General features: G+C 44.5%; 1 protein-coding gene across 1 annotated transcript; it reads left to right on the forward strand.

Moving 5' to 3' along the window:
• Positions 1 to 468: 468 nt before the first annotated feature.
• On the forward strand, positions 469 to 8,822 carry LOC121552385 (adenylate kinase 7). The gene is made up of 18 exons (XM_041865271.2): positions 469 to 594; positions 697 to 855; positions 3,651 to 3,765; positions 4,317 to 4,411; positions 4,509 to 4,619; positions 4,715 to 4,798; positions 4,894 to 4,982; positions 5,110 to 5,200; positions 5,337 to 5,414; positions 5,611 to 5,760; positions 6,044 to 6,172; positions 6,421 to 6,526; positions 6,756 to 6,884; positions 7,028 to 7,093; positions 7,178 to 7,375; positions 7,570 to 7,790; positions 8,114 to 8,272; positions 8,650 to 8,822. The coding sequence occupies exons 1-18, from the start codon at positions 508 to 510 to the stop codon at positions 8,683 to 8,685; spliced, it is 2,103 nt and encodes a 700-aa protein (XP_041721205.2). The 5' UTR covers positions 469 to 507; the 3' UTR covers positions 8,686 to 8,822.
• Positions 8,823 to 14,452: the final 5,630 nt, after the last annotated feature.

Here is a 14,452-nt window from a genome sequence, read left to right on the forward strand (position 1 = left end):
GTCATGAGGAGAGTTTTATTATGTGACTCACAAAAATAGCAAATATTTTACACCACAACTGGAGAACAAGTGCTATCTTCTGCCAAAATACCCTGTGTAAAAAGTTTACATTTAGGATTAGTTTTATACTATCCCAGGTATTCCTTAAAGAGGTGGGGTTTCAAGTGTCTCCGGAAGTGGTGAGTGACTCCGCTGTCCTGGCGTCGTGAGGGAGGTTGTTCCACCATTGGGGTGCCAGAGCAGCGAACAGTTTTGACTGGGCTGAGCATTTATGCATTAACATTTATGCATTGCATTTGTTATATTATGAAATGTGCATTGAACTAACTGCATGAAGTCTTTCTTATCTCTATTTTATAATTTTTATTTTATTTACCGGTATCTGAGCAAGATGCTTCTGGTGCTCAGTCATTGCTCATTGCGCACGTTTGCAAATGCACTAATTTCATTGGCTGAGGCGATGTTAGCAACCGCAAAGCGTGCATCTTTTCCCCAGCAACGGGAAACATGGCGGACGAAAAGAAAGAAAGTTACCGAACTAAACGAGTTTTCGTCAACAATATTGAACAATATTCATCTAAATGTATCGCAAAGGTAAAGTAGCAAAAATATATTTGTATCGGCGTTTGATGTGGTGAAATATTACATAATGTAGCTGACAATGTTTTTGTTTACACTTTTTGCGACTGTGTATAGTTTCTGTCAACCTGCATAGTTGGCGGCTCCTTGGAGGAGGCAGAAGAGGATGGTCCCCCTGCGGATGAGCTTACACTGCAAGATGGGACTTTTCAAATTGTTGGAACTATCTCTAACAAAGACGGGGAAAACCCCAGTTTTGCATTAGAATGTTATACAGTGAGTATACTTAATAACCCACTATAAACTGGGTGGTTCCAGCCCTGAATGCTGATTGTCACGGGTATGACAAAACATTTATTTTTAAACATTTATTTTTAAACTGCTCTTATTACGTTGGTAACCAGTTTACAATAGCAATAAGGCACCTCAGGGGTTTGTGGTATATGGCCTTCGGAAAGTATTCAGACCCCTTGACGTTTCCACATTTTGTCAGGTTGGAGCCTTATTCTACCGCATAATGACAAACAAAAGCAGGTTTTTATAAATGTTTGCTAATTTATAAAAATAAAAAAAATAATGGAAATATCACATTTACATAAGTATTCAGATCCTTTACTCAGTACTATGTTGGAGCACCTTTGGCAGCGATTACAGCCTCAAGTCTTCTTGGGTATGACGCTACAAGCCTGTCACACCTGTATTTGGGGATTTTCTCCCATTCTTCTCATCAGATCCTCTCAAGCTCTGTCAGGTTGGATGGGGAGCGTTGCTGCCCAGCTATTTTCAGTTCTCTTCAGAGATGTTCGATCGGGTTCAAGTCCGGGCTCTGGCTGGGCCACTCAAGGACATTCAGAGACATGCCCCGAAACCACTCTTGGCTTAGGGTTGTTGTCCTGTTGGAAGGTGAACCTTCACCCAAGTCTGAGGTTCTGAACGCTCTGGAGCAGGTTTTCATCAAGGATCTCTCTGTACTTTGCTTTGTTCATCTTTCCCTCAATCCTGACTAGTCTCCCAGTCCCTGCCGCTGAAAAACATCCCCACAGCATGATGCTGCCACCACCATGCTTCACCGTAGGGATGGTGCCAGGTTTCCTCCAGATGTAAATGTGCAACCAGAGGAAAAAAAACTCTAGACCACCTTTACTCCACACACAGAGACGCATACAAAGCTCTCCCTCGCCCTCCATTTGGCAAATATGACCATAATTCTATCCTCCTGATTCCTGCTTACAAAATCTAAAGCAGGAAGCACCAGTGACTCGGTCAATAAAGAAGTGGTCAGATGACGCAGATGCTAAGCTACAGGACTGTTTTGCTAGCACAGACTGGAATATGTTCCAGGATTCTTCCGATGGCATTAAGGAGTACACCACATCAGTCACTGGCTTCATCAATAAGTGCATCAATGACGTCGTCCCCACAGTGACCGTACGTACATACCCCAACCAGAAGCAATGGATTACAGGCAACATCTGCACTGAGCTAAAGGGTAGAGCTGCCGCTTTCAAGGAGCGGGACTCTAACCTGGACACTTATAAGAAATCCCGCTATACCCTCCGACGAACCATCAAACAGGCAAAGCGTAAATACAGAACTAAGATTGAATCGTACTACACTGGCTCCGACGCTCGTCGGATGTGGCCGGGCTTGCAAACTATTACAGACTACAAAGGGAATCACAGCCACAAGCTGCCCAGTGACACGAGCCGACCAGACGAGCTAAATTACTTCTATGCTCGCTTTGAGGCAAGCAACACTGAAGCATGCATGAGAGCACCAGCTGTTCCGGACGACTGTGTGATCACGCTCTCCGTAGCCGATGTGAGTAAGACTTTTAAACAGGTCAACATTCACAAGGCCGCAGGGCCAGACAGATTACCAGGACATGTGCTGTACTCCGAGCATGCACTGACCAACTTGCAAGTGTCTTCACTGACATTTTCAACCTGTCTCTGACTGAGTCTGTAATACCAACATGTTTCAAGCAGACCACCATAGTCCCTGTGCTCAAGAACATTAAGGTAACCTGCCTAAATGACTACAGACCCCTAGCACTCACATCTGTAGCCATGAAGTGCTTTGAAAGGCTGGTCACCAACAAACTATCACGGTCCAAACATTTTCATTTACGTCATTTAGCAGACGCTCTGATCCAGAGCGACTTACAGTTAGTGAGTGCATACATTTTTTTTTCTTCATACTGGCCCCCCGTGGGAAACGAACCCACAACCCTGGCGTTGCAAACGCCATGCTCTACCAACTGAGCTACATCCCTGCCGGCCATTCCCTCCCCTACCCTGGACGACACTGGGCCAATTGTGCGCCTCCCCATGGGTCTCCCGGTCGCGGCCGGCTATGACAGAGCCTGGATTCGAACCAGGATCTCTAGTGGCACAGCTTGCACTGCCTTAGACCACTGCGCCACTCGGGAGGCATCATCTATCATCTATCAGCTACACACCAAGACAGTCGTGAAGAGGGCACGACAAAGCCTATTCCCCCTCAGGAGACTGAAAAGATTTGGCATGGGTTCTACAGCTGCACGATCGAGAACATCCTGACTGGTTGCATCACTGCTTGGAATGGCAACTGCTCGGCCTCCGACCGCATACGGCCCAGTACATCACTGGGGCCAAGCTTCCTGCCATCCAGGACCTTTATACCAGGCGGTGTCAGAGGAAGGCCTAGAAAGTCAAACTAGACCAAGTCATAGACTGTTCTTGCTGCTGGAGTCTAGGTCCAAAATGCTTCTTAACAGCTTCTACTCCCAAGCCATAAGACTCCTGAACAGCTAATCAAATGGCTACCTGGACTATTGCATCCCCCTCGCTGCTGTTAATTACTGCTGCTCTTTAATTATATTTTTAATTTTATCATCTATTTTTTACTTAACACTTATTCTTCTTAAAACTGCATTGTTGGTTAAGGGCTTGTAAGCATTTCACTGTAAGGTCTACACCTGTTGTATTCGGCGCATGTGGCAAATACAATTTGATTTGATATGATATAATCAACAAGGCATGCAATTTTCATCTACGCCTGTCATTGACATCTTTCCATTTCCATTCCAGTCACAGAACCGAGATCAGCTCCTGCCAAGGCTATTGGAATGTGATGTGGTGGTTTACAATATCTCTGAAAATGCAACAGCAGAGCTGATAGATGAGGCAACTTGGGCCATTTCAGGTGGGCTATGGACCAGTGTTGGATGAAACCGTCATGATACATTCACTCTCAGATAGGGCTGTCAGAGTTAATCAGTTAACTTTTTGCAATTTTAGTGCACAATTTTTTTTAAATTGTGATTAAGCGCATTGTCTGAAGGCATTGAAAATACACTGGAAAAATCCAAAATACATAATCTATACAGCTAAAAACAACAATGCAATGTCAAAACAAGTTGACATTGAGGTTAAAAGTGAGCTTTATCAATTTGCCGGATTTTACAAACCATTACTTTGGACAAAATAAAGATGTCAATATTCTTGTAATGTATTTTGTATTTTTTTTTAAATCTTAAATTACAGCTCAATTTGAGCAAATTCAGAATGTGATTAATTGTGATTAATCACAGCAATTCCTGCGATTAACTAGATGTTATTTTTTACGTTTGACAGCCCTACTCAGACTGTCATATTGTCCCACTGGACCTTTTTGAGTTACTTTGCATATACTGCATGGCCTCTAGCCTACTGCACCTACAGTAAGATGATGCCTCCTCTTCCTTTATGCTACAGCTCTTCACTCAGATATTGAGAGTTTTGCGTCTCAGAAGGTATTCATTTTGATATCGTCAGTCATGACCTGGGCAATGAGCAAGCCAGCCGATCCTGTAAGTTTCTATTCCAATTCTTATGTAGCCTAATCACTATATAATGAATGTGTCAATTCACTTTTCTGAATATTCCTCATATATTTTCTGTCCTTAGAATGACCCAGAGATTCCTCTGACAGAGGACGACTACAGGAGGAAAAGACATCATCCTAACTTCAAGGAGCACGCCAACGCAGAGAAAACGGTGCTCAAGCTGGGCAAAACTGTAAGTGTACTGGGCAGGGCAAATGTCAGCAACAACAACAAAAACAACAACAAAAACAACGGCAAAAACAACAACTCTTTTTATTGGCCATCCAGAAAAAGTCCAAGCTGTCCAGTTATGTTGTGGCAGCAGGTGTTCAGTATGGAATGGGGGAAAACCTCCTCCACTACTTCTTCAAGGTACATCTGAACTAATTAACTGAGACATTATTATTCTATGAAGGCTTCGATGGATGTTTTCTATCTCACTCTTTCCTCTGGCTCCAATCCTCAAGGCGTCTTGGTTGGGGGAGATTGCAAGAGTTCCTGTTTTTGGGCCTGGCACAAATGTTATCCCTACCATTCATGTCAACGACCTTGCAGGGTTTGTATTTTTCAATGTGTCCATTCCATTGTCTTGATGTTCTATTATTGCTTATTTAAGGGTATCTGCCAGAGTTTGGGTAAAAATAAATACTAATTCTGTAATATTGTCTACTTCTGTCTACAAGGGTTATTCAGAATGTAATCGACCACAAGCCAAAGATACATTATTTCATCGCTGTGGATGATTCCAATAACACGTTTGAGGATATTGTGAAGGTAAATAGGTTAAGCCAGACAGACATCTTGTTGATCATTTCAAGTTTATTGGTAAAGTTGTTGCATTTCTTTCTTTTTAAATAGATGTGTAGATCTACAAAATGGTTGGTGTTGTTTTCTGTATCCCCCCTGCTAGATAATAAGCTTTGTGCTCGGTCCAGGGAAGATCAAGAAAGTCCCCAAGGAGGAGGCCTACCTCACCAATGCTCTGACGGTCTGTCTGTTTTGATCCCCCATCTCAGGTTAAGGAAAGCTAATTCAGAAATGACCGTTGTCAGTTGGAGCATATCTTCACTAGCCTGGTCCCAGATCTGTCTGTGCAGTCTTGGTTGACCAATGGGAAATTGGCAGAACAGCAGTAGGTCCGGCTCTGGTCAATGTTGGAGCATCAATTTCACCTTGTTTTCCAGAACGCTGATGTGGATCACCTGAGTGTCAACCTGCGGATAGAGCCAATCTTTCTGAAGGAAACCTTCAACCTTCACTGGGTGTCGGAGGCTGGCATCATTGATAACATCAACGGCGTGGTGGAGGAATACAAACTGTTGAGACTACTACTGGTGAGGGACCAGACCTACTACTGTATGTTTACCTCTTCTGTTCTTAGCTAGGGTCTGAATGGATTTTCCCAGCACCAATTTAGAATGTGAACGTGCGTATTGTCTCTTATTGGAAGGAAAGCTTCGTTACACGGCAATACAGAGAATGTGTACCATGTTTAGGTTTATAGATAGATTATAGATTATAGATAGTGTCATTATATTATTTTCTATGATATTATATACTCATATTCAAGCCATAAATGGTTAAAATATTTAACATGCTCTTTTGTTTTCCCATCAGCCCATCAGAATCTGTCTCTTGGGTCCTCCAGCGGTGGGGAAGAGCACTGTGGCAGAGACACTGTGTAAACATTACAAACTGCACCACATCAAGCTCCAAGAGGTCATTGATGAGAAGATGCAACATCTGGTCAGTAAAAGCAAAGGCATTACGCTTGTATAGCACTTCATATTTATTCTCTCTTGTAAAATAGGAAATACCTCCCCCCTTGTGGTAGTTCAAAAGAAATGCACCCCTGTTATTTTCTGATATTACAGGTCTCTCTGTACTATACACTTACACTCTACAGTATCAATAGGTGTGTGAACCATTTTGTAAAACAATATCTTACAATATATTAATTAAGGTATTCATTTGAGTTGCTCATTATATGTCAGGAGGAGGCTGTGAATGGGGCTGAGCAGGAGGGAGAGAGTGAAGAGGCGGTCAGTAACGCTCAGGACCAACTGGACTCTCTGAAGGACAGCATGGAGCAAAATGAAGGTGTGTTAATATTCCACAGTTGTTCCTGAAAGCTTGTTGTAGAGTATAGACTCCGCTAAAGCTGGGGAATAATAAGAAGATACACTATCAGTTGTTCCTGAAAGCAAGACGCCTCATCTCTATCATTTGTTCGATTTCCTATTATGAAGATGTTTCTTTTGTTACATTGTTTTCAAAAATTTCTGAAACAGTGTTAGTGATTTCATAAATGTCATCATTATTCTTGCAGGTCGCCTGAGCGACAGGCTTGTTTACCGTATCATGCGTGATAAGCTGAACTCCACGCCTTGCAGGAACCATGGCTTCGTCCTCGACGGCTTCCCCAAGTCCTACGATCAGGCCAAGGAGATCTTCTATGGTTAACATAAATCAAATTAACATTATTTACAATTGAAACATTGAAGATATTGCAAAATAACCTTTTCATTGGAACTATTGTTTCCAAACTCCACACTGACCGTTGTCATCCTGCTTGGTCTCTTAAACACTGATGTTTTCCAGATGAAGACATGGAACCGGATTATCCCAGGTCCAAAATGCCTGCCTACAACAAGAAGATCATTCCTGGTAAGTAATTGTTAATATATATGTTACACTGAATTGCACAGTATTGCAGGGCAATTATTGATCCCCCGTCTGTCTGTTTTGCAGAGTTCATTTTCTCCCTGGAGGCATCTGATGACTTCTTAAAGGAGCGGGTGCAGAACCTACCTGAGAGTGTGGCAGAGAAGATGCGCTACTCTAAAGATGAGTACCTTAGCCGGCTGAAGATATATAGAAAAGCCAACGTGGAAGATGAAACGGTTCTGAACTACTTTGACGAGCTGGAGATTCACCCAGAGCACATTGGTAAGGCCGAAAAACTGGAGATACTGATTTACCAAAAGAGAATAATGCGATGGATAAGGTCATTTTGAAACCCTAATATTCAACTTAATTATCAGAACCGGTGTATAGTAATTGTAGTAAATAGTGATTGAATTGAACTTAACGCATTGAGAGGAAGTCTGTCAGTCTTTCATAGTCTGATGTCTGTCTGTCAGAGGTGAACAATGCCGTCGACCCTGAATATGGTGCTGTGATGGAGAAGATCACCAGGCTGGTGGGGCATCCAAGGAACTACGGACCCACCCCTGAGGAGAGAGAGGAGATGGAGAGGAAGTCCGCAGAGGAGACAGCACAGCGCCTGGTACTGGAGACAGCAGACTGGAAGAGGAGGGAGGCTGAGACCGCTGCCAAGATGGCCGCACAGCTAGAGGAGTGGGTAAGAGAAGGGCAGCATCAGAAGTAGTATGCCATAATGTGAATAGGGTGCCATTACAGGAAACATCTCTCTCACATTACTCATTGAGATTTGATTCCATTTTGGAATCCTTATAGGCTCATCTCCATATTGCTTACCCCTATCCAGTCCTCTCAGATCTATAAACTCTTAAAACCACTCTTTGTATACCATGGAAGAGTGGGCCACCAGCAACAACGTAAACCATGGAGCTGTAGTTTTAGTTTAGCGGAGTTGTACGTACGTTGTGTGTGTGTGTGTGTGTGTGTGTGTGTGTGTGTGTGTGTGTGTGTGTGTGTCTCTAGAACCGTCACGTGACTGAGGTGAAGAGGCAGGAGCATGAGCTGCTGGTGGCTCGCTCCGCCCCCTTGAGGAACTACCTAATGAATTACGTAATGCCCTCTCTCACCGAGGGCATGATGGAGTGCTGCAAGGCCAAGCCAGACGACCCGGTAGACTTCCTGGTAATGTTATTATTCCATTTGTTTAGATATTATTTTATTTAATAAACTTTATTAATCCCACAAAGAGAAAATCAGACTTGTCACCAGCAAGGGACATACAGAAACAATATACTGTACACGCATACATCAGAGACCAGTAGACAGAGCACTGATGAGTGAAATAACATAGACCCATGTCTTCCATAGAAGCAAATGGATTCAATAGGGTAGTAGCCTACTTCTACTCTTCAATTATATAGGTTGGCACTTCAAGAATAAATGAATGTGGATTGTTGTCAGGTACCGAAGTAGCTAGGCCTACAGTAAAGAAGCGTTTTCAACCGAATTGTCCTTTTTTGTTTCTTCTAAATACTATATTTTGTGTTTATCTATTTCAGGCTGAATATCTCCTCCGGAACAATTCACAAGATTAGTGTGATGTGGTTAACACCTTCCAAACGTCTGAGACCTTGTTCGACTGGAATTATAAATGTTCTGCGTTGATCAAGTCTGCCTTGTTTATTTTCCCAACAATAAATAATCAAATCTATTCCTCTATTTGGAGGAATTATTGTAAAGATCATTTTATGAATATAATGATAAAAAAAAAAAAAAGAAGCTAAATTTATATTCTGAAGAAAATGTGTGTGCTTGCCTCAGCTACACCCACCCTAGCATGTGATGTCATCCAATTACAAACCCACAGCCAATTGGCACAGCGGCTGAATTTCAAAAACAAGCGTGAAAACAGAGCTCGTGATTTGCTGAACAAGAAGCTCAACCGATTAAAACTCACAAATAAACATCCTAAATGTAAGGCCAGACACCACAGGCTGAAGTTTTTGCATCTGTCTATCAATTTAGAGATTTGTTGGTATTTTGGTCTTTTAATATTAGTATTTTCACAAACTAAACATAAACATTTCAAAAACCTGATGAAAAAATATATTTTCTTTAACCACTTTAAAATGGAATTATATCAATAATTTCAAAGCTCACTACTATAATTTCAAAGCCCTCTGTAGCTCAGTTGGTAGAGCATGGCAACGCCAGGGTTGTGGGTTCGATCCCCACGGGGGGCCAGTATGAGAAAACTATGAAAAGGTATGCACTCTGGATAAGAGCGTCTGCTAAATGACAAAAATGTAAAAATGTAATTGATTTCCCCATAATTTAAAATCCCATTTCATAGAGAATGTTATAAACTGGACTATATTTAGTAATTTACTTTGAAGAGATGGTGATTGGGTCTAAGTAGGTGTTTAGTAGTCTTAAGGTCAGTGTACTTGTCCGACTCTTCCCACATGCCACCACATTTTTCTCAACATCAGAAGCATCAGCATTCACCAAATTGTGTGTGGTTATGCTTAGATATATTCTCCAGACTTGTTGATATGTTATAAATGTTTTATTCTAGATAACATTTTCTTTGGAAAAATGTGTAATTAGTATTTTAATCTGCTTAGGAAAAGTCAGGTCCTGGAGAATGTTAACAAAATGAAAACATCCAGTGTCCAGAAAAATGTATGTGCTTGATATGCAAATATGCACATATAATGAGACATCACCTAATTTGCATATTTGCATACAATATTTCTGGTGGAAAAATATTTCTAAAAGTATTACAGTTGTGTCTACATTCAACTGGTAAAAGTTGATTGTGATATGATTAAGATAAAACAAATCCCTATTAGGGTGTGGTGACTTGCATTAATAGTGAACACTGAACAGCGCTTAACTTTCTCTGTTCATGTCCTCCCCATTGAGTAGTAGACTGTATGTATCAAGGTGACATCTAGATGGTTATCAATATTAGTTATTTCTTGTGTAGGCTGCTATCCTACTTGAAATAAAATCATGTGAGAGAAAAAAATGGCTATGTAGCTGCCGCCTGCGACACGACCATGATACCCAGTAGGAAGCACTTCAAGTTGGCACTCGGCAGACACAACACTGGAGCACTGGTGGCCTGCTATTGACCTACTATCGACTTACTATTGACTTACTATCGACTCGTAGTGCAGCCCAACCAGCCACGCAAAACAGTCTTGAGTGGCAACAAATCTGCACAATTATCTGATTCACTTTACAAACACCCACTCTTTTCGACACACCCACTCCTTTCGACACACCCACTCCTTTCGACACACCCACTCTTTTCGACACACCCACTCCTTTCAACACACCCACTCGCCCATACTCCGGGCGCCATATTGGGCTGCAGCTACACATACTTGCCTTTGGGTGGTGGACTATTCTTGATACACATGGGAAAATGTTGAGTGTGAAAAACCCAGGAGCATTGCACACACTCAAACCGGTGCGCCTGGCACCAACTACCATACCCCGTTCAAAGGCATTTAAATATTTTGTCTTGCCCATTCATCCTCTGAATGGCACACACACAATCTATGTCTCAATTGTCTCAAGACTTAAAATCCTTCTTTAACCTGTTTCCTTCCCTTCATCTATACTGATTGAAATGGATTTAACAGGTGACATCAATAAGGGTTCGTAGCTTTCACCTGGTCAGTCTATGTCATGGAAATGTCAGTCTATGTAATGGAAATGTCAGTCTATGTCGTGGAAATGTCAGTCTATGTCATGGAAATGTCAGTCTATGTCATGGAAATGTCAGTCTATGTCATGGAAATGTCAGTCTATGTCATGGAAATGTCAGTCTATGTCATGGAAATGTCAGTCTGTCGTGGAAATGTCAGTCTACGTCGTGGAAATGTCAGTCTATGTCGTGGAAATGTCAGTCTATGTCGTGGAAATGTCAGTCTATGTCGTGGAAATGTCAGTCTATGTCGTGGAAATGTCAGTCTATGTCGTCCTAATGTTTTGTACACAGTGTATATTTATTTGGCCTTGTGTTTTAGGTTATTGTCCTGTTGAAAGATTAATTTGTCTCCCAGTGTCTGTTGGAATGCAGACTGAACCAGGTTTTCCTCTGGGATTTTGCCTGTGGTTAGCTCTAATCCAATTACTTTTATCCCCCAAAAACCTCCCTAGTCCTTGCCGATGACAAGCATACACATAACATGATGCAGCCACCACCATGCTTGACAATATGAAGAGTGGTACTCAGTGATGTGTTGTGTTGGATTTTCCCCAAAGATAACACTTTTTAATCAGGACATAAAGTTCCTTTCTTTGCCACATTTTATGCAGTTTTATTTTAGTGCCTCATTATACACAGGATGCATGTTTTGGAATATTTTTATTCTGTACAGGCTACCTTCTTTTCACTCTGTCATTTAGGTTAGTATTGTGGATTAACTACAAAGTTGTTCATCCATTCTCAGTTTTCTCCTATCACAGCCATTAAACTCTGTAACTATTTTAAAGTCACCATTTGTCATGAGCCCTCTCACTCCACCGGGTTACCACCTTAATGTGTTTCCACTATCTTCCACTCTGCTCATCTCTCTCTCTCTACTCAGCCTAACGAGCTCCACCTGTCCCTGCTCTGCCTCGGCTCTAATTACTCTGCCAGCTGCGCTGCATTACCCACTAACCTCTCCCAGTATTTAAAGTCCCGTCTTTCAGCTCTCCTTTGTCAGATCGTCTGCAAAGCTCACACCCGAACCTGTGTGCTCGCGCTTCTGGCTCACCCTTGTTTTGTGACCCCGGACCTGCCTGATTCTTGGATACTCTTCTGCCCCAGGAAAACCAGACCTGCTTTCTGCCATTACGACTCCTGACTACTCTTCGACCCCGGTAACTCTGACCAGCCTTCTGCCTTGCTACAACGTATTTGGATTTCCCTTGAACTGTACTTCTGCCTGTTTTCATCCGCCCCGTTGTGTCTGTGTTTCCTCCCCCCCCAGGACTTCTGGACCACCAACCACCGGCGTCATCGGACGCATCGCTGCCACTGGGGGGAGGCACAGACCCAGCACATTGGACGGGATAACCCCTGGAGCCTTCACTCACTCCCTACTTCCCTTTTCCCTTAAGTTTAAATAAACTTTCTGGTGTGACGCAATTGTGGTCCTCTTGTCGTCTGTCTGAACCGTGACAGTACGATCTGACCATCATGGACTCAGCGCACACTTCCCCGACATGGAAACCGAAGAACCTGAGCAACCCACCGCCATGCTACGCCTGGAACACACTGAGAGAGAGCTAGGCCGCATGAGCGGCGACATCACCTCTCTCTTCAGGTCGGCTACCAACAGCATCAGCAGTTCCAGCAGCACCAGCAGCAGTCCCAGCAGCAGCAACAACAACTCGCCAGGATCATCCAACTCCTCACCAACCTTACCCCAGCCAGTCTGCCCACCAGCCCTGCCTCCGAGTTACCTGCCCCGGTCATTTCAGCCGCTGCCCCGGAACCCAAGATTGGAAACCCCGAGCGGTTCAACGGCGATTCTACCCAGGTCCGGCCATTCCTGACTAGCTGCCGACTTCAGTTCTCCTTGCAGCCAAGGACCTTCGCCACGGAGGGGGCTAGGGTCGGGTATGCCATCACTCACCTGACGGGCCGAGCTCGACTCTGGGGAACAGCAGAGTTCGAACGTCAAACCCCCGCATGTGCAACCTTCGACCTGTTTGCTGAGGAGATGCTGAAGGTGTTTGACCTGGATTCACCAACCGCAGAGGCGTCTCGTGAACTGTTCAGTATTCGACAAGGCAGACGTGACAGTCGCAGACCATTCCATCGACTTCCGAACCCTGGCAAGACGAAGTTCTTGGAACACACCATCGTTGGTGGACGCGTTCTTCCATAGCTTGGCTGACTATATCAAGGGACGAGTTGGTCTCCCATGAACTGCCTTCCACTCTTGATGAAGCCATCGCACTGACTGTCCGGATCGACAGAAGGATACAGACCCGTCGTCGTGAGAGGGGGCGCCAAGGTCCACCAACTACCGGCATTCGGAGAGATCCGACTGGGCTCCTGTCAGCTACTGCCACTCACCCAAGTCAGCTTGATCAGTCTGAGCCTATGGAGATTGGGCGAGCCTCTCTCACTCCTGCAGAGCGCCAGCGCCGCTTCACCTCAAACCTCTGCCTCTATTGTGGAGGTGATGGACATCGTGTGGTAACCTGCCCTTTAAAGCCGAAGCTCACCGGGCATAGGGGGAGTCCGGTTGAGCTCAATGACCATCCAGTCCTCCGACCGCAAACCCCTTGCTGCAAGTTCACCTCCGCCTCTCTGACTCTACTCACACCCTGGCTGCTCTGGTGGATTCTGGCGCCGAAGCCAACATAATGGACATCAAGCTGGCACGCCAACTGGGACTGGAGAACCTCCGTTTGACACCTCCTATTCCTGCCCGGGCACTGGACGGACACTTACTCGGATCGGTCACTCATGTCACGGCCCCGGTCTTGATGGGTCTGTCCGGAAACCATCAAGAAACTATCCAGTTTCACCTGCTCCCCCTCTCCAGGCCAACCCCCTCATCCTGGGTTACCCATGGCTCCGCCGGCACAACCCTCAGCTCGACTGGGTGACCGGGTGATCAGGGAGTGGGGAGAGGACTGCCACCGAACCTGCCTGCTTGCTGCCGCACTACCCCCTCGGCCAGTACCTACTAACTCCGCCCCTGACCTCTCCCATGTCCCAGAATGCTACCATGGTCTCAGAGAAGTGTTTAACAAAGCAAGAGCCACATCTCTGCCCCCTCACCGACCGTACGACTGTGCCATCGACCTCCTCCCTGGAACAGCCCTCCAAGGGGCCGTCTTTATTCGTTGTCTGCTCCTGAAAGAAGGTCCATGGAGGACTACATCAATGACTCTCTGTCCACAGGATTGATCCGTTCATCTTCATCTCCGGCTGGTGCTGGCTTCTTCTTTGTGGGGAAGAGGGACGGATCTCTTCGCCCTGCATCGACTACAGGGGACTCAACGACATCACAGTGAAAAACCGTTACCCTCTCCCTCTGCTCACCTCTGCTTTTGAGTTGCTCCAGGGAGCCACGGTTTTTACCAAGTTGGATCTCAGAAACGCTTACCACCTAGTGCGGATCCGGGAGGGAGATGAATGGAAGACCGCATTCAATACACCAACAGGCCACTACGAGTATCTGGTTATGCCTTTTGGCCTCACCAATGCTCCTGCTGTGTTCCAGGCTCTAGTGAATGATGTACTGCGGGACATGTTAAACAAGTTTGTCTTCGTTTACCTGGATGACATCTTAATCTACTCCAGAAACCTGTCTGAACACACCCGCCATGTCCAGCAAG

This window comes from Coregonus clupeaformis, chromosome 36, assembly GCF_020615455.1.
Source record: "Coregonus clupeaformis isolate EN_2021a chromosome 36, ASM2061545v1, whole genome shotgun sequence".
Lineage (NCBI taxonomy): Eukaryota > Metazoa > Chordata > Actinopteri > Salmoniformes > Salmonidae > Coregonus > Coregonus clupeaformis.

Excerpts from the sequence above, each read along its gene's own strand:
- LOC121552385 (XM_041865271.2), top strand. The coding sequence starts at position 508 with ATGGCGGACGAAAAGAAAGAAAGTTACCGAACTAAACGAGTTTTCGTC. Across the intron at positions 4,412-4,508 it reads TGAGCAAGCCAGCCGATCCT|AATGACCCAGAGATTCCTCT; the intron begins GTAAGTTTCTAT and ends TTCTGTCCTTAG. Across the intron at positions 7,094-7,177 it reads CAACAAGAAGATCATTCCTG|AGTTCATTTTCTCCCTGGAG; the intron begins GTAAGTAATTGT and ends TCTGTTTTGCAG.